General features: G+C 33.7%; 1 protein-coding gene across 7 annotated transcripts in view; it reads right to left on the reverse strand.

The window, feature by feature from the left end:
• The window catches only part of CSMD3 (CUB and Sushi multiple domains 3), a 1,408,207-nt gene that overhangs the window by 46,868 nt on the left and 1,336,598 nt on the right, over positions 1-24,741 (reverse strand). For all 7 annotated transcript variants that reach the window (XM_037802758.1, XM_037802757.1, XM_037802756.1 and 4 more), the window contains 3 exons: positions 22,766-22,939; positions 20,519-20,701; positions 17,293-17,469 (listed from right to left, as the gene is read on the reverse strand). In XM_037802758.1, the coding sequence (XP_037658686.1) occupies positions 17,293-17,469; positions 20,519-20,701; positions 22,766-22,939 (534 nt within the window). The remainder of the gene's footprint in view (positions 1-17,292; positions 17,470-20,518; positions 20,702-22,765; positions 22,940-24,741) is intronic.

Genomic DNA, 24,741 nt, shown 5'->3' on the forward strand with positions numbered 1-24,741 from the left:
TTTACTACTCGTACAATGAGACTGCGTTGTAAATCTGGTACTCGCACAATGAGACTGCGTCTGGTTTTCAGAAATCTCAAGTCTGTGGCCACAGGAAATAAGATTTTCTTTCAGGGCACACATAGAAACCTTTACATCTGTCATACGGCACTTAAGTTTCAAATCTTAAGCCTTTAGCTTGTCCCTTTCTCTTATAACTGTATCCAACATATCTAAAAGCAACCAGCCGACATCATTATACCTCTTAACTCTGCAAAACTCTGTTAGAGTTTCAAAAAGACTGTCACCCTGAGCCTTACTTCTTACAAGAGTATGATTAGGAGAATCGAACAGTGATATTTTGCATATCTCCATTGCCAACTCATGCCATGGACCGTCAGTACCATCTTGATTATTGGAAATGGAGACATCGGTGACTTTGAATCTAATCAGGGTAGAAAACCAACTGTAAAAGCACATTTTTATTCTGTTTCTTAAGAACTAATACCAAGTTGTGAGGGTGTGTCTAGGGAAACAGAATCAACAAAAGATATCTATAAATACAAGATTTATAAAAGTGTCTCACACAACTGTGGGTATGCATGAGTCCAAATTCTGTAGGGCAGGCAGCAAACTGGCAACTCCAATGAAGATGCTTGATAAACTCCTCAGGTAGTGAACTGGCAACTTCAATGAACTCCTCAGGAAACACTACACTGATCAGCTGAAGAAGTGAAGGTCCTCTATCTGATGGGCTTAAAAGTCTTCAACTGATTGGATTAAATCCAGCTGATTGCATTTTCTCATTGAGGAAGACATGCCCTTAGTTGATGTAATCAGTCACAGCTGCTGCCAATTGACTGATGATTTAATAAACCAGCCTTCTGGTTTATTAACCAGCCACAAATGTCCTTGCAGTAATGGTTAGGCCAGTGCTTGCTGGACCAGACACCTGGGTACCATCACCTGGCCAAGGTGATACATGAACCTAATCATCACAGATGGAGATCACAGAGCATTAAACGTCAAGCATGGGGCACTGATGAGCATGGGGTCCTATGGAATGCACTGGTCACATGCCCATAAAGCTAGCCCTGATCACACACATAAGACTGCTATTTACTTATGACACTACCCAAACACTTTTTCAACAAGACATAAGGCAGCTTAGAAAAACAAAAATAATACTATATATGGCATTTAAAAACAAAACATAATACAGATTATAAATAAGCCACAAAAGCAATAGCTGTTTGGGGGCAGCATGATTTTGGCAATGACTTGGCTAAAAGCTTTCCAGTAGCCAATAGAAAAAGGAAAACCAGATAGCTACCCTTTATTCCTTTTTGGAGCTAGAAAGCATGTAGCACACTTGCCTTTTACTCTACTGAATCTTCTTCATAAAAGAGTAAGTAATTTTACCAGGTAAATCTCAGTAATATTCTTTTTTAAAAAACTAATTCTTCCTAGTACTTTAGAGGTCTGGGGTAAAAGACTAAAAATGGATTACAGCATGGAAGATCTTAAAAGCCTTAAATTGCATTATTATAATTAAGTTACCATTAAAAATTATGAAAGTCAAGATTCCTTTCATATTATTCTAATCTGTTAAGCCTACAAAATTTTAAGACCATGAATAATGGCATTTAAATTAAAGAACAATATTTAGGGCATTCCACCTGATAACCCTTTGAGCCCTTGAGACACTTTACTGAAATCACATTTGTTGTGTTTCTGTCTGGTTCCCAATGAGAGTTTTGCATATTGAATGACTTTTCTTCCTATGATTATTGATGAATAAAAGATTTTTTAGGACACAACTGAAGTTAGGTTGGAAATCAAATAATTCTGCTCATTTACTGAGAATATCTCATTTCTTCTTGTTTAAAAGTTTATAATCATATAAAACGAATGTCTTTGATTTAATTTATTTTACTTTATATTATTTTCTCTTTTTAACTGAATTCTGAGTTATGAAGAGGATATTTAAAAAGAACACCTACAAATTATTATTTCCTGGGTAGGGCTTTACAGATTGAGTTTGAATCTTGGCAAGAAGGAATAGCTAACTCAGTCATGAGGCACATGGACTGGGCAGCAGACACCAAAAGAAAGGACAGAGGGTTTATTCTACAGATGCACTGTGAAATAGTTCTGCATATTGTGGCTGCATCATGAATGAAATGCCTGACAACAAAAGCTGCAGAAGAATTTCTTTGGTGGCTTCCTAATGAAGCAAAGGGCAATCAAAAGGGCAGTTTCCAATAGCAACAGTCTTTGTAAACAGCACCTGCTCCCCAAGTCAATTCACTCACTACCAGCTTGTTTTCAGCAATAAAAAGAGGCTTTTGGTCTTTTCAGACAAAACCTAGAACAGTAGCTCTTTAGGGCTTTACCCTAAAATTCAGAGGTAGCAGTGCATGCATGACAAAGGGTGCTGTGGTTTATTGCAAGGAATTCTTTCCTAAGGTCACCAAATTCATTAAGCACATGTCACATGCACACACACCCAAGACATGAAGACAGATATTTTGTCTTTTCTGCACTGTTCTGCTCTCAGAGTCTAGTCTGGTACATGATTCATCATAAGAGATTAAATAAAATTTTTAAAAGAATAAATGAATGTTTAGGTGAATGAATCATTAAATATATAGCTCAAATCCACAAAGATATATAAATTTGTTCTAAAAAGTTTTAATTTGTCTTTTGAGAGCTTTTTCATCAACTTCTTTAATGTAACCGATGCTTATTTAGCATCATTTATGCTAAATCTTGATAGCCTGTACACTAATAGTAAAATGGATAATTGTGGTAACTCTAGTCAAAATAAGCCACTTAAAAACTGTTTTTCCTTTTAGCTTCCTACATGTGCATTATAAATATGCAGTTTTAAATAAAAAAGAATCATATTTCCCATACATCTTAACAGAATTCTTATATGTTTACTCAATATTTAATGTACATTTTTTGCATTTTAATACATATAGATCCACATAACATTTTTTAATGACATCATAATCCATTATGTAAACATGCATGCAATGTAATTTATTTATCCAACTCTCTACTGACAGTTTTTTCAGTTACAAATAGTTTGCAGTAATGAACATACTTGCTAAGGTATCATTACACACTTGCCTTTACTAGGCTTCTAAGTTCAAGTTCAGAACCAAGTTCTAATGCAGTAGAATGAAGTTCTGGAATGGTGGTCAAACTATTCTCCTGACAATGCTCCTGATTTTATATAACTCCCATTTTCAAAAGTTAGCTTCCTTTTCAGATCTCACTAATATAGGTTTTCTCATCCTTAACCTTGATAATATTGGGGCCAGACAATTCTTTGTTGTAGATGGGCTATCCTATACATTGTAGGATGTCTAGCCACATTTCTACCCTCTACCTGCTAGATTCCAAAAGTACCCACCCACCCCCAATTGTGATAATCAAAACCGTCTCCAGACATTGCCAAATGTAATCTGGGAGACAAAGTCACCCTTGGTTGAGAACCACTGCACTAAGGGATTGCTTTCACTGCTTGAGATTTAGATTGATTTTTGGCTTCACCTCACCTAGTTTCATGCTGGAACATCCCTAGCCTTCTCTTGTGTGAGCCACATCTTCTCACCCTATCTCTCTACAGTAAAAAGTCTTTGAGAATTCTCAGGCTTGCTTCCAGTAAGGACCATTTCTACACTGGTTATTTGGAACAAAAAGCTTTTGATTCACATATCACTAGGAGTGCGTAAATTATGTCGTCCTTGGATCAAATGACCAAGACCTGTCAGATGAAGGGTGATTGGTATTTTGGAAGCAGAAGTTCTGGCAGGTTAAAGAAAAAAATCCAGAAAACTTAATGAACACATTCTTTCCAGATCTGAAAGCTAATCCTTACTCCACTTGACAAGCCCTATCCTGCCTCAGATTGTGTCTTCTTGGCAAAGGGAAGAGGGAAGCACTACATGCTCCACATTCCAGAGTTGGCTTGGATTGTTAGAGACTGAAATTGTAATTAGTATCCTGAAGTGTTTAAGTGCTGACAAAGAAAAAAAAAAAACTAGTTTTGGAAGATATTCACTTAGCTTTCAAATCTTTTCTCTCTCAGTCTGAACTGAGGTGAAATTAACATCACCTTTTATTTTTTTTATCAGTTTTGAGCTGCTTGGTATTATAATGAAAAATCATTTTCTTCCAGCTTGGTTTAGTTCCATAGATATTTCTTAACATCTAAGATTCCCCTACCAAAGTGTGCATGATATTTGAATGCATGGCCTTGAATTCGTGATGTTCTTTTACCCACCCATGAAAAAACTAGTGATTCTGGAAAAGTTTAGCATGCCTGCACTGGCAGTAGATTTGATAAGGACCTGTCTGGAGTCCCAGAAGGATGAGGGGTTGGGAAAAGGGAAGAGTCCCTTTTTAAGGAGCATATTTTAAGGTATAGACTAATTAAACAGGCAATTTCTAAAATTCTTTTATGATCTGAATACGGTTGAATAATAGTAGCAATAATTTAAGTGAGAAAAATTGTAACATTTTACCAACATCTCCACTTTTGCCAGAAATGGGTAATGGGGTAGGAGAGATTACCATTTTTATTAAATTATGTTTATTCGTAAATGTTTCCTAAAATCATTAAACAGATAAGGCAAATCACAGCTGACACATCTAAATACATGGTTGGAATTGGATTATTAAAGAACAGAGAAGGACTGTGTGTGTGTGTCTGTGTGTTTGTGTATTTTGCATGCTGGGCAGACAAGCAAATGAAAAGGCCTATTTTCAAATTACCCTGTTGGAAAACTCTCTAAGGACAAAAAAGCTTGGAATGCCAGCCATCCCTTAGTGGCTTGCGAAATATTAGAGAGCAGGGAATTTACTTACTGGACTGTTGATTCACAGTTCCTGGCAAAGTGCTCAATGGTAGTAGGTTTACTGTGAATGATTTTTTTATTAGCTGAATCAATATTATATATCCACTGTTCTCTTTCTATTGCATTTTAAATGTTTTTTTTAATACAAAATGTATTCCTAAAATAAGACAAGGTAAAGTAAAATAATATTCTAATATTGATCCTTCCTCTGGTTTTCTGAGGAACTCTGAGGCTCTAGTTATCCAAGGATAACTCCCTGGTAAAAACTGCCTAAAGTGACCACAATTTTCTATTAAGGAAGTGAAAAAAAAAAAAATCCTTAATATAATCCTTTTCTTCACATTTTACTTTTACCATGATTGTAAAGCGTATAATTTTTGAACTATATTGCAAAGGCTTCATTAATTTTCTCAAGAACCTCCATTAATGCTTTCATATTTAAATTATTCTGTATTGAAGCATCTATCATATCATCTATCTTGTTGATTTTCTCTCTTTCATATGATAAATGTCCTAATTTTAGCAGATTCCCTTTGTCAATGATTATGTATGTCATTCAGTAATACTCCAGTTCATTTCCTTTTACTTCATCACACTAAAACAGTACTACTTTGTAATTAATTTACATTATAATTGCACTGTATATTTGGGCACTTATCTTGAGACAAACTACAAAAAACAGTTAAATTATATAGAAGAAACTGGAAATTCCCATGTGAAGTAGAAAAGGTTGATGAGCAAAACTAAATTTTAGAAGTGCTCAGTTAAATGAGAAATGATATAATTTTGCATAATTTTAAAATTAAAAATTTTAAATGAAGAGGAACAGAAATAAAAAAATTTAGAGAATAGATTATAATTTAAAGAAATATTTCCATATGTCTTATAAGCAACCTCTTATTATCATGTCAAATACTTGACCACTGTAGTAAAGATAAAGAGTAAAGTAAGGGGAAAGAAGTAGGAAAAAAACAAAAGGAGAAAGTCAGATAGGCTTGGTTTAATTCTCAGATCCTGGGTTACCATAGGAAAATTGTGTTTTCTCTCTATGATACCTTTTCTTCAACTGTGAAATGAAAAGAATAATGGCGTAAACTTCATAAATTTCTTGTGACAAATAAATGCACTTAGCATTTAATAATAATAAAGACTTAGCACAAATCCTAACAAATTGTAAACACAATGAGTAATTATGTTATTTTTTATGAGAAAAAATAGTAATGATGAGAAAGGGAAGGAAAAAAGGACATTTTTATTTAATTTGGTTTTCAAAAAACTACTCTCTGGACCTCACATTGGAAAATTAGTTCAAGTAATTAAATTTTTTTTTCATGTTTAATTTAGTTCACTTCAAATTCATAATTGGACTATATGTTGGATATAGTCAACATAAAATATGTCTATAAAAGTTATATTGACTCAAAATCTATTAAAGCATATTTTTATTTGTGTTTAAACTTATCAGCATGTATAGAGAATAATTACATTTATGTAATAGAAATTACTTCTTAGCAGTGAGCTCTGTCTGTAGTCAGCAAGTCCTTTAAGCACTTTGGTGCCTCAGCTTTCTGATTTATGCAATGTGAGTCAGGACAATCTCTTCAAGTTCTAAAATTATATGATTTTGTGAATTATACATTTTAATTAACTTTCATTGCAAATTAATAATAAGGAATTGGAAACATTGGTGCTAAGTCAATTTGATCAGCACAAACAGGCATTGTCACTATGTCAGACTCTTCAATTACAGAAGTTTGGACTTTTTGGTTTTGTTTTTTACATTTCTCCTTTTGGATACTTTTGGTTTCAGTTGAGAGTGGAGTGGTAGATAGCACTTTTGTCCTGAGAGTTCTAAACTTTTAGTTTAATAGCAATTAAGCATTTAAATATATAACACTGGAAATAACTTAGTCAATAAAATATTTCTTTTTGAAGAGCTATCGTAAAGGAGCACTTTCTTTACATTTTTGATGTTATCTGTGATTGATTTTTCATTTGATTAAAAAATTTTCCTAAGCAAAAATGAAGACATTCAATTAAAAATGCAATGTAAATTTCAATAAAAAATAGTATATATTTATACATTTATTTTTGGTTTATTAAAACTGGAAAATATCCATAAATAAAATACTTAGGTATAAATATAAATATCCATGAACACATAAAATAGTTATTCCTTGTAAAAAGAAATGAATTTGTTACTCAGCAGATTTCTTTTACTATGAAATATACTCATTATTTTACTCTCTTTGACAAGTAAATATTGAAAACAAAATACATACAAAAATCTATGTGTTATGGTATTTATAAAATAACAGGCCTTATCTGCAAGCAGTCTAAAATTAAGTTGAAATGAAAAATCAGGTGTACCACTAGCTACAATAAAATTCATATGAGATATGTTAATCACTCAACAACTATTTACTGAGTCCCTCTGATGTATTACATATCATGTTCTGCCTTGAGAGGGCAATGCATTGAACAGGCCCAGTTACTACTGCCCTACGATGTTTACAGTTTAAAGGGCGAATCCTATCTCAACAGTATAAAGAGACTTCCTTTAGTTAAAAGGATGTGGGGAAGAAGTGTCCTGAGAAGGCTTTTTGTCAAATGTGTCATTTCTGATACTTAAAATGTGGGTGAGATTTTTAAAGGCTCAGATGGAGTGGTATAGCATGAAAACAGTGAAGCATATTGGCTGATTGTTACATTGTCCAATGTTGCAGAAATAAGATATTTTTAAAAGTAAGTAGGAGGATTGACATCATCAACATGGTGACATAAGATAGCTACTGGAAACCTCTCCACAGAGATTCAGCAAAAAAAAGGACAATTCTCACTTGTTCAGAGCTCTGGAGTAGGGTAAAGACTGGAGAAGGATCCCACAAATGCTGAATCAAAGAAAGAGACAAATACGAGGTGGGAAACTTCTGTCCCGCCCCAGCTGGCCATCTCCCCTCTCCCTCACTTGGTCCCACGCAGCTTGTCAAGCACCCAGAGGCAGCAGCTAGGAGATCTGTCCCACCTCCCACTGGGGATGCAGACTATAAACTCTCTCACAGCAGTGAGACAGGTCCCCATCTACATCCAGACACAGAAACCCAAATGCAGTGACCCATGGCAGGGCTTAAGCCACTGGGGAGGGCAGAAAATAAAGGGCAACAAGGAGTTTCCAAAATGGAGGAACATGGAGGGAATGGCAGAATAATTCCCCAAAGCAGCAAGTAGCCAAATAAACTGTTTGGGGACCCATGGGACAGGAGAAGACACCTTAAGGCACAGGTCAGTGATAGATGAGGAGTGAGAAAATGTGGACAGAGACTGTGATTCTAGCTGTGGGTCCTGGTGTCCATCCCTAACCCATGAGAGAAACAGCAGTGGGTGGCTGATCCTTGCACGGGGGATGGTTGCAGACTGTGGTGACTGAGGGAGTCCTCTGCTGTGAGTACAGTGGGGGGGCAGAGTCCCACACTGAGCCAAATGTTGGCCAGTGAATTGAGGGCACAGGAATCTGGCAATTTCAGCCCCACTCAGTCAGTTGCTGCTGGCCTCAAGGAGGTAAAAAGTGTCTGAGGACAATTAAGTGATGAACTGTGCCATCTGCTGAGCAGGCCAGAAAGTGCAGTGTAAAATTAAGGGCTTTTCAGAGCTTCTCCAGACTGTACAGGACAGGCCCATTGGAGCTGGTCTACATCCGCTGCATGGGTACTCAGCCCTATTTTGGCTGAGAAATACAGATGACTCAACTGTCAAAGCAGTGCCCTGATACAAACTCAGGCAACACTTAAATCCTAGACAAGAGTGAGAAGCCACCTTCAGAAAAGACCCATCAAGATAATCAGATGACCAAATACCAGCAAAAAATCACAAGGCGTACTAAAACTCAAAAAGAAATAGTCTGGTTGGAGGAACAGATAAAAAATTCAGAAGAGACAGAGAATCTGGAACAAACAAATCTCCTGAATCAATTCAAAGAAATGAAGGAAAATGTGTTTAAAGAGATAAAGGACATTCAGAAGACAAAAGAAGAGCATAAAGAAGGGTTTGAAAGAATACACAGAAATATAACAGAACATTATGGAAATAAAAGACACTGTAGATGAAATTAAAAATATATTGGAGACACACAACAGCAGATTTCAAGAGGCAGAAGAAAAAATCAGTGAGCTAGAAGACAGATCAAATTTGAAGGCAAAAGAACAAATGGAGAAAACAATGGAAAAACTTGAGCAGGTTCTCAGGGAAATGACTGACAACCCAAAGTGCACAAAAATAAGCATCATGGGTGTTCCAGAAGGAGAAGAGAAGGGAAAGGGGCCAGGAAGAATATTTTAAGAAATAATGGCTGAAAACTTCCAAACCCTTAAAAATGACATAAATATGCAAATCCAAGAAGTCCAATGTAATCCAAACAGAATAAATCCGAATAGACCCACTCCAGGATACATAGTAATCAGACTGTCAAATGCCAAACAGGAGAAAATTCTGAAAACAGCAAGAGAAAAGCAATTCGCCACATACACGGGAAATCAAATAAGACTAAGTGCTGATTTCTCAAAAGACACCACAAGATGAGAATGTAGTGGTACAGTATATTTAAAATACCAAAAGAGAATAATTGCCAGTCAAGAATTCTCTATCCAGCAAAGCTGTCATTCAAAAATGAGGGAGAGTTTAAAATATTCGCAGATAAACAGAGACAGAGAGAGTTCATTAATAAGAGACAGGCTCTACAAGAACTACTAAAGAGAGTTTTGATGGCTGAAAAGAAAAGACAGGAGAGAGAGGTATAGAGGAGGGTACAGAATTGAAGACTACTGGTAAGGGTAACTTAAAGAATAAAAAGAGAGAGAAAAAAATAGATCTGACAAATAAAAACCAAAGGATAAGATGGTTGAATTAAGAACCGCCTTTACAGTAATAACTTTGAATGTTAATGGATTAAATTCCTCAATCAAAAGATATAGATTGGCAGAATGGATCAAAAAATATGATCCATCTATATGCTGTTTGATTACAAGACTCTCATTTTAGAACAATAGATACAAATAGGTTGAAAGTAAAAGAATGGAAAAAGATACTCCACTCAAGCTGTAACCAAAGAAAAGCTGGGGTAGCTATACTAATATCAGACAAAATAGACTTTAAATGCAAACATGTTATAAGAGATAAAGAAAGACACTATATATTAATAAAAGCAGCAATTCACTAAGAAGAAATAACAATCATAAAAATCTATGCCCCTAATCAAGGTGCCCCAAAGTACATGAGGCAAATATTGACAAAACTGAAGGGAGTAATACAGGACTCTACCATAATAGTGGGAGACTTCAACACGACTCTCTCTAAAAGAACTAAACAGAGGATCAATAAAGAAACAGAGAACATAAAAATATGATAAATGAACTAGTTCTGAAAGACATATATAGAACATTGCACCCCAGAACAGCAGGATATACATTCTTCTCAAGTGCCCATGGAACATTCTCTAGGAGAGACCATATGCTGGGACACAAAATAGGTCTTAATAAATTAAAAAGAATGAAATTATATAAAGCACCTTCTCTGATCATAATGGGTTGAAGCCAGAAATCAATAACAAATAGAGAAACAGTAAATACACAAATACATGGAGGTTAAACAACAAACTTTTAAACAATCAGTGGGTCAAAGAAGAAATTTCAAGAGAAAACAATCTATATCTTGAGATGAATGAAAATGAGAACACAATACATCAAAACATGAGAGGCAGCGAAGGCACTGCTGAGAGGGAGATTTATAGCCCTAAACATCTACATTAAAAAGGAAGAAAGAGCTAAAACCAATGACCTTACTGAACAACTGGAGAAACTGCAGAAAGAACAGCAAACTAATCCTGAAGAAAGCAGAAGGAAAGAAATAAAGATTAGAGCAGAAATTAATGAATTGGCGAATAAAAAAACAATGGAATCAATAAAACCAAAATTTGCTTCTTTGAGAAGATCAATAAAATCAGCAAACCCTTAGCTAGACTGAAAAAGACAAAAAGAGAGAAGCTGCAAATAAATAAAATCACAAACTAGAGAGGGGGCATTATCATGGAACCCAAAGGAACAAAAAGGATCATAAGAGGATACTATGAACAACTATATGCCAACAAACTAAACAACTTAGACGAAATAGACAACTTCCTAGAAACACACAAACAACCTACACTGACTCAAGAAGAAATAGACCTCAACAAACCAATCACAAATAAAGAGATCAAATCAGTCATCAAAAACCTGCCCACAAATAGAAGCCCAGGACTGCACGGCTTCACATGTGAATTTTACCAGGCATTCCAAGAAGAATTAATATCATTCCTATTCAAACTCTTCCAAAAAACAGAAGAAGAGGGATCACTACCTAACTCATTCTATGCAGCCAACATCACCCTAATATCAAAGTTGGATAAAGATACTACAAGAAAAGAAAACCTCAGAACAATCTCTTTTTCAACAAAATACTTGCAAATAGAATCCAACAGCAAATTAAACTAATTGTACACCATACTAAGAGGGTTTTATTCCAGGTATGCAAGGATGTTCAACACAAGATAATCAATTAATGTAATATACCACATTAACAAATAAATTCAAAGGGAAAAAACCAGATGATCATCTCAATTGATACAGAAAAGGCATTTGACAAAATTCAGCATCCTTCCTTGATTAAAACACTTCAAAAGGTAGGAATTGAAGGAAACTTCCTCAACATGGTAAAGGGCATATATGAAAAATCAACAGCTAACATCATACTCAGTGGTGAGAGACTGAAAGCCTTCCCTCTAAGAAAGGGAACACGACAAGGATGCCCACTGTCACCACTGCTATTCAATATTGTGATAGAAATTCTAGCTAGAGCAATTAGGCAAGGAAAAGAAATAAAATGTATCCAGATTGGAAAGGAAGAAGTAAAACTTTCACTATTTGTGGATGACATGATCTTATATTTTGAAAAATCCAGAAAAAAATAACAACAAAGCTACTTGAGATAATAAACAAGTTCAACAAAGTAGGATACAAGATCAATATGCAAAAATCAATGGTGTTTCTATACACTAGTAATGAGCTATCTGGGGAAATAATCAAGAAAAAAATTCCATTTATAACAGCAAGTGTTGGAGAGGATGTAGAGAAATTGGAACACTTATTCACTGTTGGTGGGAATGTAAAATGGCATAGCTGCTGCGGGTGACAGTTTGGTGGTTCCTCAGGAAGCTAAGTATATAGTTGTCTTACAACCTGGCAATTGCACTACTCGAATATACCCAGAAGTAACAGTATCCCGTGCTTGCACAGAGCCTGAGTTATTGCCTCTTATGCAGAATTCTATAGCCAGCAAATTACACACACACACACACACACACACACACGTTTCTTTTTAAAAGGCAAAATACTTGTATAGACAAAAATTCGAAGAACTTATTCCTCGCAGAATTGCACTGTAAGTCATGTTAACGGAAGTCCTACCGGCAGGAGAAAAATGATATTGCATGTCAATTTAATCTACACAAAGGAATGAAGAGCATCAGGAATTGTAATTACATGTGTAAATACACAAAATTTTTCTCAACATTTAAATCTCGTGAAAACATTTGACTGTTTAAATACAAATTATTAATAATGTAGAGTGGGGTTTGTAATATATAAATAAATAAGTAAAATATATGACAAATCATAGCATCATTATAGAGTCTGACTCTCTTTCTGATGTTTACTGACAGCTTTCAAGTTATACCTTCCCCTTCCCCTTCTGCCCCATATCTGGCCAAGATGATAAGACAGTGCTTGCTCTCTCCCTTGGCACTGGAAGGAAGTTTAAACCAAGCAAACTCTGACTTGTACACAGGAACTCCCCTCTGGCCCCCATTCACAACCACAACAAAAAACAAAGCCACTTACTCTTCCTTTACGCCATTTCTTAGTTTATTATCCATCTTGTGGCACTATCAGTCTAGATTCAATACAATTTGGATGTGTGTGTTGATGATGACCTCCACAAAGCAACCACAGAACAAATGGCACTGTAAGCAGGGTGGTCTATGTGAATATTTATATTTCTTCTCTTGCTTTTGACTTGCTGACAGTCTCTGGTGCCTGCTGTTTAATAGTGCTTTGAGCTGTGCTAGAGACTTTGCATTTTGAGCTGTGCTTCTTTGTGCTGCATTTAAATTACCTAAGTCAGAAGTATTGATAATTGGTATTTAGGGCAGGAATATGAGAGTGAGGCCCTCCTTAAAGTGACTCTGTGTTTTGTCTTAGCCTGGATCTGTCCATACGTCTTGGAATGAATCATATGTTTCAATTCAAGCATAAGTCTCAATGTGAGTCTTACCGTCTCCCTATTGGTTGTGTATCTCAATAAGGTCATTGACTTCATTTTATAGAATCCTCAGGGGGAACAACATAAACATTGTGCAATAAATGGGCCTATCCAGTGGTTGCCCATCTAAGCAAGAGTAGTCATCATCTGATGTGCTGGGGTCCACGCTCCCAAAACCAGATGGCACAAAAGGACCCTGGGAAATGCCTCTGCTCCCTAGGCCTAGGTCTCCATCACCAAAAATATCCTGATCCTTGAGGTTATAGAGAAAGAACACCCTTGTCATCCTCGTGGCACGGCCAAGAAATTAATTCAAATCAGACTTAAGCCCAGGTTACTAAACTCAATAAATCAACAACTGTCCTGGGGAAGAACCCTAACCCTGACAGTACTGACTTGGGACTCTGTGGAGGAAGAAGCTCTATGGAGATAAGCATATGGACAGAGTAGAGAGGACTGCCTATTCCCCTGAAGTGTATCCAGTAACCCCACCCCCCATCCCCTCACTCCCCCCCAAAAATCATTAGGAGGAAACAGAAACTAAACAAAGGTCTGCAATTTGACCCAATTGGAAATCAAAAGTCTACTAAAAAGAATATATGCAACAGAAAGATAAAAAGAACTGATTGGCTTTTGTGTCTCTACAACATAGTATCTAAATTAATTTTTCACATATGCTAACATGCAGACATTGACAAATCTTCATGGCCTGGATTGATACTGGGGCTCAGATTACAGTTATATGTAATGATCCCACTCCCACTAAATTTAAATAAGCTATACCCTGTTTAAGCATTTAAACATTGCCCTAAAATATCCCATAGTGGGCACGGATGCCCTGAACCAGTCTGTAATAAGTTAAAAAATTAATTATTTGGCACTTAAAATCAGCTTTATCAAATGGAACCCCATGGACTTTACCTTTTGACTCAAATTGTTAATACAGCCCAATATAGATTAAAACAAAGTCTACAAAGTCTACCCATCGTGTAACACCTGCTGAAAGAATAGGCCAACTTTCCTTTGAATAACCCAATTAACTCAATGCTCAAACTTGATAAAAATTAATGGCACCTAATGGTGGACTATCACAATTTAGAAGCCAAGACACCCTCATTTAATCCCTCCAGACCCAACATAATTGAAATTACTGACTATCCAATTAGCAACTGAAAAATATTTTGCTGTTATGGATTTTGCTCATATGTTCTACTCAGTGCCTATTTCAATACATTCCCAGCAATGCTGTCTTCAGTTTTGAAGAAAAATAGCACTCATGCAGAATCTCAAAAGCCCTGTCATGGCACACAATTCTTACATGCAAGATATTAACTGCAACCAACTTTCTCCAGGAACATAGGCAAGATATTACTTTGATGGCATCCTCCTCTAAGTAGATTTATTTGAGGCATAAATTCAGCACATACAAAACCTCACAAAGGAGCTCACAAAAAGGTATGGCACTAAATGCTTATTTTAGAAAAAAACGCAAAGATCTCAAATCAATTACCTCAGATTCCAACTTAAGAAATTAAAAAAGAATAGCAAATTAAACACAAAATAAGTGTAAAGAAGGAAATAATGAATGCCAGGATAGAAATCAATGAAATAGAAAATAGGAAAGCAATTAGAGAAAATCAATGAAAGATTCTTGTGAAGGTAAGTAAAATTGATAAACCAATAGCCACACATATCAGGAAAAAAGTGAGATATGACACATTATCAATATTGGAAAAGAGAGAGACAACATCACTATGGATTCTATAGGTATTAAAAAGAGAAGAGAATATTACAAAAATATGCCAAAAAGTTTAACAATTTAAGTGAAATGAACAAATCCCTTGAAAACAGAAGCTACCAAAACTCATTAAAAAATAGTGGTAACCACACTAGCCCTCTATCTATGATAGCAGTTGAATTTGTAGTTTAAAAGCACCAATAAAACAAATAAAATAAATTAAACTGCAGATACAAATGGCTTCATTGATGAATTCTACCAAACATTTAAGAAAGAAGTATTACCAGTGTTATACAAACTGCTCCAGAAAATTAAAGAAAGGAACTACTTCCCAACTTATTTGTTGACAATTAATTAAAAGTAAGAATCATTTTCAGAATTCTTATTTCAAAAAATATAGTAGATGTGCCAGTTTGAATGTATTATGTCCCCCAGAAAAAAGCATATTCTTTGATACAATCTTGTGGGGCAGACGTTTTAGTGCTGATTAGACTGGAATCCTTTGAGTGTTTCCATGGAGATGTGACCCACCCCACTGTAGCTGATAACTCTGATGAGATAATTTCCATGGAGGCGTGGCCCCACCCATTCAGGGCTGTACTTGATCACTGGAGCCATATAAATGAGCTAACAAACAGAAGGAACTCAGTGCAGCTGAGAGTGACATTTTGAAGAGGAGCCACAGCCAAGAGGGACACTTGGAAGAATGCACTGGAACTGAGAGAGGAGCTTCAGCTTACACAGACATTTTGGAGATGGCCTTTGAAAGCAGACTCTTGCTCTGGAGAAGCTGAGAGAGGACAAACACCCCAAGAGCAACTAAGAGTGACATTTTTGAGGAACTGCAGCCTAGAGAGGAACATCCTAGGAGAAAGCCATTTTTAAATCAGAACTTTGGAGCAGATGCCAGCCATGTGCCTTCGCAGCTAACAGAGGTTTTCTGGACACCATTGGCCATCTTCCAGTGAAGGTACCCGATTGCTGATGTGTTACCTTGGACACTTTATGGCCTTAAGACTGTAACTATGTAACCAAATAAACCCCCTTTTATAAAAGCCAATCCATTTCTGGTGTTTTGCATTCTGGCAGCATTAGCAAACTAGAACAGTAGACTTACACGATTAACATGATAACTTGAAATATTTGAGGCATTACATGAACTACTCTGATGTATTTGGTTTAAAAATTAATGGAGAATAATGTTTTAAAAAATCAAAGTTCATCTATTGTTGATTTTGTCTATATGTCTCATTTGGGAACATACTCATATAATAAAGAATAGGTTCGATCAAAGGAGCCCATGTGAGAATTGTTTGTTACTGCATGGGATCAAAATATAAATCAAATCACTGCCTTCTTCATTAAGAAACCTTTGCTATAAAAACAATAAAAACATCAGCTTAATTAAACAGTTACTTAAAGATAATGCTTGATTTAATTCCAGTGCAAGTTTCTTTTCCTGTTGGGGATGAGTAAAACAAGTTCACAGACTAGTCCTCAGGTGAGACTTGGAGTATCATTAACCCAGATGAATATATTTTAGAAATATATTTATGTTATTTTAGGCCTTGTGACATTTCTTTTTCTCACTAAGAGAGTAGGAAAACAAAGCATGTATTTTTAAGATGCTGCCAGAATAGGTAAAAAGAGGAAAACTTTTATTAAAGTTACCCAATTATCCAACATATCTTAAACAAATTTTTACAAACATTGCATGACTTATGTGATACAGTTCTTAATAAATATAAGTAGTCATATTTTTCCAATGGATGTATTATCATTGATAAACACATACTATTTATTCTACACATGGGAGTTAATTTATATAACTTTAAGAATTTTAAATAAAAGTTTTCAAAAATTTCCTCAACTTGGGGATTTCATTATAACACAGAATGCCTAAAATGCCATTATTTTTAACATACAAGATCGCAAATTAGCTACCAGGACTTCATGTAAGAGTGCAAGGACTCATAAATACTCAGTATCTTTTTAAAAATCCCAAGTCAATTACTGGTATGTATCATACTGGCAAAATAAATTTGCATTCTTTGCATTTGTAATTATGGTGACAGCTGAGAACTCATTACTATTCCTAAAATACTGTTAAATTACATTTAATAGCATCGATTTTTTTTAGATCCTCTTTCCTCTGGCAATCTTGTATCCTAAGTAGCCAAATGATTCTTTCAAGTCACCAGTGTACACTATAACCATATCACTAATACCATTTTTAAATTTGAAAGAAAATACAAATATTCAAAATATTCACAGATTAATTCCACCAGAAACTTTATACACTTAGAAATATTTATTATATAATTAGTAATATTTTTAAAATATCACAAAGAAACTTACTTGTACAGTTTGGCAGAGTTCCAGACCAAGTTCCATTGGCTGTGCACTGTCTAACTGAAGGTCCAGAAAGGATATACCCTTCCATACAGGAGTAAATGACTGAACTAGAAAATGTTGTGCCATCAATCCGAAAGAGTTTCCCATTGGCTGTTGTTCCTGGGTTACCACATTGTACAGCTGTGAAACACAATGGTTAAGAGTATATTTAAAAATAATGCAATAAAAAATCCTCTCACAGAAAGTTAATGTCTAAATTATTGTTTCAAATTATTCAAAGGAGCTATAAAATCCTCTAAAATAAGCATTGAACAATCTTTATAAGTGGCTGAAATACAAGATGAATTTATGATTTGTATTAGTTCAATTACTGGGGATGCAAATTATATAATGGCTCTTTTTTAGACTATTTTTGCTAGCTTCAGTAAAAACTTTACAAAATAATTTTTGACATATCTGAAACAGAAGTCACAAACACAAATGCCCTCTTATGATTAACAGTTATGTATTATGTTAAACTATTTGCCAAGAATATCATGTTAATTTTTAAAGTATATTAAATGCAAGTCTTTATCAAATGTAATACCAAATTTTGTTGGAAGATAAGGCATTTTTAGAATTTTACAGAATTTAAGGCCACCTTTATGAATAACAAGTATAATTATAGTTTCACAAAGTGCCACCTATATACCTTGCTGCATCTTAGATATTCCAGTTTGCCTTTCATCTGTAGTGAAGCTGTATGTGAGTGTATGTGTATGTAGCCAAGAAACTTACTCATTTTACACATGTACATAAAATACATAAGGTACACATACAGAAAATACTTTCATCAACAGTTTTTGTGTCAGATGCTTTATACAAATAATCTTTAATTACTACGAGTAATTCTTATTTAAAAATCATTGTACAATTTTTTCTTTCTATCAAATAAGTACTCATTTTTTAAAGGTAAAAAACATACATAAATGAAAGTATAAGGAAGAAAATAAAAATCATTATGAACCCACCACTAAGAGATAACACATGATAAAATACTGCTATACACACACAAACACACACCTATATTTTAATGTGTGCCATTTAAGAAGGAGCTGTATTTCTTACAAGGATATATACATTTTCTTTCATAAAATACAAATACAATTCCTGCATTCATTTCAGGAAGTGTGGTAGGCACAGATTACATAATAATGAAATTCATCATTTAAAAAATAAAATCAAATCATGCATACTGTTTTATAATCCTATTATTTTTTTATTTAACAAACAGTTGGGACATCTTTCTATCATAAATTTTAGTAACAGGACAGTTTTCCATTTTGTGCAGATGCATAAATTACCTAACCATTTCCCTGTTCATAAACGTTAAGTTGGGTTTGGTTTTGTTTTCCATCATTTTTGGTTATAATATACTCTTTTTAAAAATGCAATCCATGTACACATTTGTATATAAATTTCTTCAAGTGGAGTTTCTGGATCACTTTAAGTTATTTAAAAATATTTTTAACTTTTATTTTTGAAGTATATTACCACAGAGCCACAAAGCTATTATAACATGTGCTTGTGCCAATAATATAAAAGTTTGCTTGTTTTCACACTTTCTACTCAACATTATAAAATTTTAAAAAATTGTCAGTTTGTCCAAAATCGCTATATTCTTAAATTTGCCTTCCTGTATTTATTAGTGAAATTAAGATATTTTAATACATTTAATTGATATTTTCATTTCTACATATGCTTTATCCATCAAATTCTAGGAAAGCCTTTATATTTTATTCTATACTAAAATAATACTACATTACACAACATTTGAAATAATTTCACCAGTATGTTCTATTATCATTTCTGTGCCTTCCTTTCATATTTCCTCTGAAATGAGTATCATTTTCCATGGTTTTAATAGGGTGCATAATTTTGAACCTTATTTTATATCAGTTTTATTTTACTTACTTTTGCTCATATTGTTTCATGGCCTTTATTCTAATATGCAATTACATCATGTAAATTTAACATTGTTTATATAAAATTTTCCTAACGTTGCCTGATTATTTCTAATTGTCCCTAGTTATAAATAAAAAATAGACTATTCATGAATATGGATTTTCCTTCATATTGGGACTTTTTAGGAAAAAATCCCCAAAAGTAGGATTGACAAATCAAAGGTATAGACATATTATATGATCATTGATGCATTTTTGACTAGTTATTTCTCTAAATATTAAAACAATTTAAAAAAGAAACCTCCAAAATGTTTTTAAGTTTCATTTTCACTGCACCCACACTAGAAATCCACATTGTCATTTTAAAAATAGGTGAAAAATTATGCCCTTTTTAAAGTATGCTTTTCTGATTAGTAGTCACCATGATTTTTTTATAATTTGCATTTTAAAATTTTGTATATTGTCTATTTATATACTTCACCTATTCACCTACTAGACTCTCACATTTTTAAATGACTTGTATGAGTTCCATATATGAGAAAAATGTTAATTCTGCTGTATTTGCTACAATTCATAGTTCTCTTTTCATCCATAGCATGCAAACAAACAAAACAAATTCAGAATCATGTTGTATTTAATCTACAAATATTTTCTAGGTCAGCCGAATTTGACATAACCCATTTCATATTCAGCATCATTATAGAGATTTTACCTTTGGAGAAGAGGGTTCCAGAATTATAGTTACTCTTATTGACTATGTTTTATTTAGTAAGTCTGTTGTCTCTTTTCCCCTGTGATATTAACTGGGTTGCTACTTCATCTTTATAAAGTTTAAAATTGGCCCAATAAAAAGAAATAACTATCTTTCCTAGACCAATGCATAGTAATTTTAAATGTAATAAAGAAATTCTATGATTCAGTTAATAAAAAAAAGGATACTTGATCAGTAATGTTGGTGTAACATTGTCTACAATACAAGTTCCTCTGATAAAAGAGGAAAATAAACCTTTTTAACAGACATTTTTCACTTTTTTAATCTAGATGTTTGCTATGGTATGAATGATGACTATACACAAATAATAAATTAGAAATAGTTCTTATCTTCATTACTTATCACAGCTCATTTACATGGTGGTGTCAGTTAAGCTGGAATTCTGCTTTTAGTCCATGGTTGGAAGCGGAGGAACCGGAAGGAAAAAATGCCCTTCCCTAGCAGTACCCAGTTAAATTTGGATACATATTAAATTCCACCACTCTCAATATATTTAATTGTTGCTCAAGATTACCTTTACATTCTGGCTGCCTTCCAGTCCAACTGCCATTTGCTAAACACGTTCTTTCTTCTGAGCCATGAAGGATATAACCAATATCACATGCAAAACGTACAGTGCTTTTAGTTCTGAAATCACTTTCCTGTCTAGAACCATGACCTGGAGTACCTGGATCCCCACATGTTCCAGTAGCATCACCTGCAATTCAGTACAAAGTTAATTTATTTCAATAAACATTTATTATGTACATGATTAAGTCCAACCTTTTTGTAGCCATTTGTTTTTGTGTATGCTGTATTTAACATGATGAATTGACTGGGTAAAATTGTAATTTATGTTCCTCATCTGACTCTAGTCAGAAGAATAAAAAGCCTAAATGAAAAAGAAAATGGTAACAGGATACAGTGTTATTTTCCTTATCAATCAAATTTGGAGACATTAAATAAATCAAAGACATTTTAGTGGTGTTTCCAGAATCTACTTAATAACCGATCTACTGGATAATTTATAACTGACAGAGCTATGGACTCAAATGACAAGATTTGAAAATTAGATTTGGTAATTTGCATTTTTCCTTGTCTCAATTTCCTAATCATTGATAATCCCTTTTAAAAAAAAAAAATTTGAACTGTGATGTCTTAGAAAGCATAAATAATATAAAATAGTATTTCCTATAGACTAAAATTTAATTCCGTAATTTCCTCTATTAATGACCCTTGGTAAAGATGAATGAAATGTATACACATCTCATTAAAATATGAAAATATAAAAATAAATTGTAAGCAACCAAAAATTAGGAACTCTGAGTTAAATTCCCAATAAGGATTTAATCCATGAGTAAATATTCATCATTTGATTTCAGTGTTAAGGATTTACTCAGTCCCTTCATCATTTCTTAATTTTAATCAAGTTGCCAGAGAATTAAAATATATTCAGACAGAGAGAGAAAAGACATTGAAGACATCACCATAAGCATTGAAAATGTTCTCTGTCTGTCTAGATCCCTTTTTAACACGTCTGAGGTATTTGGCATCTTTACACGTTCCTATTACCCCATGAGTTAATAGTAATAACCACTTAAAACTTTAAGGTTAGTATTTCACTTCTAAATATCTGTGTGCAATTTTTTTTGCAATTCATGAGCAATTTCCTAATATATTGGTTGTGTGCATGTGTTTACATGTATAATCAGTTTTCCAAGTTAATTTACTATGAGTTACTATAAGAGCTTTAATTTCCATATCAATCAGTTTTATATTCACATTAAAATGAGAGCTTTTTAGAAGAATCTATAGATTAAATTTAAAATCCCAGGAAGTCACTTCTTAGGTATTAACCACTAATTACAAGGTAATTCTGACACTAAGTAACCACTACACAACTTTTACTTCTAAAGGGAAAACAACGTGAAATCACTTCTAATAACTCATCAGCATGATCTTCACAGAGATAATATAAAGAAGATGGGTAATATATAATTGAAGAGACTAGGCAGAAACATAAGCATAAAATAGAGCTGGGTAAAAAAAATAAATAAATAGTATCAAATAAGGAAGCATCACAGATCTAAAACTTCGATGGTTATTTGTGAAGAAAAGCAGTAGCTCAACACCTCAGAAAAGATTTATAAAATACTCAGTCTATTAACAAATTATTATTGTAAAACAGTCTCAATTTTTATTTATTCAAAGATAACTATTGTGGCTGTAGGGACTCAGGAGTTGTATGTGGTTTACATAACGGTAAAGAAAGGATAGAGAAATATCTTTCATAAAACTTCAGTTCAATTTAAAACTTTAGGGCTTTATTAAAGTATTATGCTATTAAGTAATCACTTGTTTAGAAAGTTAATTAGAATTGAACTCTAACAGAAAATCACGGATATAAGATTGTCTTCTAAGGACAAACGTATTTGGTATTTGCTAAAATGGAAAAGCTTTTAAGCTTGAGTTCTTGCACCATTTTAATGAATAAAGTACTTCATACAGAGAAGCATTCTAAAGCTACATAATTCTTTAAATCAGACACGACATAGTTCATAATATATTCCTGTAATTTATCTTTACAAGAACAGTATTAATTTCCCCTCTGAATTTATATTACCTTAGAAAGTATTCCAATAAATACACAATGTTTCTTCTTTTCTCATGAGAGTTTTAAAAGAGAAATATATTATTTATCTCTTTATATTGCATCATGTATATTTTCTTAATAATAATGATACAATTTCCAACACACATTGTCCAATTTTCCAAGTGATACCTGAACAATGAGGTTGTGATCCACTCCAATGGCTATTTAATTGGCAAGTCCTTGATGAATGTCCTAGAAGAGAACGCTTTCCTGTGCAGGAATAGTGAACAGTAGACCCAAAGGTATATTTCTCGCCAGAGAGGACTGCATTAGGAGGAACTCCAGGGTGTCCACAGTCAATCACTACAATACATAATTATTGAATATAAAATTTTTTTATATCTCCTATCGGACAACCCAAGTTATTTATATACAAATCAGAATTAACGTTGCTTTTCAAGTATATAAAACCTCCAGTAATCAAACATCTATATTATAGCAGGGTTTTAAAAAATAAAATGGAGTTTGCAGTTAGTATGAGCTATTCTGATAACCCACAAACCCTGAGAAGGTATTTAACAGAAACACTGTAAGCTAAGTAAGCACTGAAGATTGAGTATGACAAGTTTCTATGCACGGGTCATGAGTTTGTCCACGTTATGTGTATGGATCTGAAGTGCATATGTGCCTGGATAAGGATATACACGTTAGGGAGAGGAGTGATGAAGACTGGCTAGGTAAAGTCATAGGATGCCTTACAGGTTTCAAAATGAGCAGATACAGAAATTGAAAGGAAAGAAATTTCCGGGTGAGGGAGAGGGAATGAAGACATATTGTGCCTCACAATCTAATCTGTAGTCTAGAATCATTCCCAACCAAGTCATTAATGCATAATTGTGCTGTACAAAGGAGACATTAAATGGTTTGTCAACCAAAACACTGGTAGACATAGTCAGAATTGGAGGGCGTTATATTAGAGAATGTTCTTTATAAGCTAAAAGTAACTTGGAAATTTAATATGTGCCCCCTGTTAGTGTAACTTGGAAAAATATTGAGTGCAGTATGACCCTAGACTATTAAATAGCATACAAGTGGTCATAAACATAATAAAAACCTCAAGCGCTTAACACATTACCAAGGAGACCTATAGGAAATGACAAAAATGTGAAAGTCTATGTGAGTGGAGAAATTCTAAAGAACATCATGTTTACATTTCCTACAAAAGATGTTTTTAACTTTAATGTTGCAGCCACACAAAGCCAAGAGATGAATTATTCAAACTATTAGAACAGTCAGTCTACAAAAAGAAGTCAAACAATTTTTAAGCAGGCGACCAAATGGCTGAATTATTTGCCTAGAATTTGAAATTTTATACAGTGTAACGTTTTGTGTGGTTTTTTAACTACATGAATTTTGTCACACAATTTTCACAAAAGCCCACACATGAACATAAATAACATGCCTCTAAATATAACATAATCATATAATAATTTTATAATATAGAGATTTTAATATAATACCAAATTACTTGCACAAAGATTTCTTGAAGTACAATTACTTCTTCAGTCTATAAAGTCTGTCTCCTCTTCCTCATCAAGCCCAAGATTCACCAACTCTTTGAGACCTAGCTCAAATCTTATTTCGTCATCTCCATTGACTGAATTCCCAGAAGTCAATGTTCAGTTCTCTATGTCCTCAAAAATTTTTTATTTATTTAAGTATTTTTCTCACTACACATGCTAACTACATGCATATCTACTAAAATTTATCATCTGCAACTCATAACACAATATATAACATAATTCACTCATTAAATGTTTGTCTAATTGAACTATAAGGTGTATTTTAATTACTGACATCATATGTGTATGTGTCTATATATATATGCTAAATGTTTAAGATCAATATGTCTTAAGTAACACCTTAATCTAGATACCCTGTATTCTGAAGCCCTGGAAGCTGTTAACATTAAAACCAATTGTGACTTAAATCAAATGTGAAAAATTAGTGCAAAAGAAGATAAAAATTTAGTTGTCTCTTGTGTGATAATACCAGAGATTATGAAAGATGACTGCTTCTCGTATTATATCTGCTCTATCAAAATTCAAATTCAAAGAAATTTAAGTACAAATTTAAGTATAAATACTACAAATTTATACTTAAAG

This window comes from Choloepus didactylus, chromosome 14, assembly GCF_015220235.1.
Source record: "Choloepus didactylus isolate mChoDid1 chromosome 14, mChoDid1.pri, whole genome shotgun sequence".
Taxonomy (NCBI): Eukaryota; Metazoa; Chordata; class Mammalia; order Pilosa; family Megalonychidae; genus Choloepus; species Choloepus didactylus.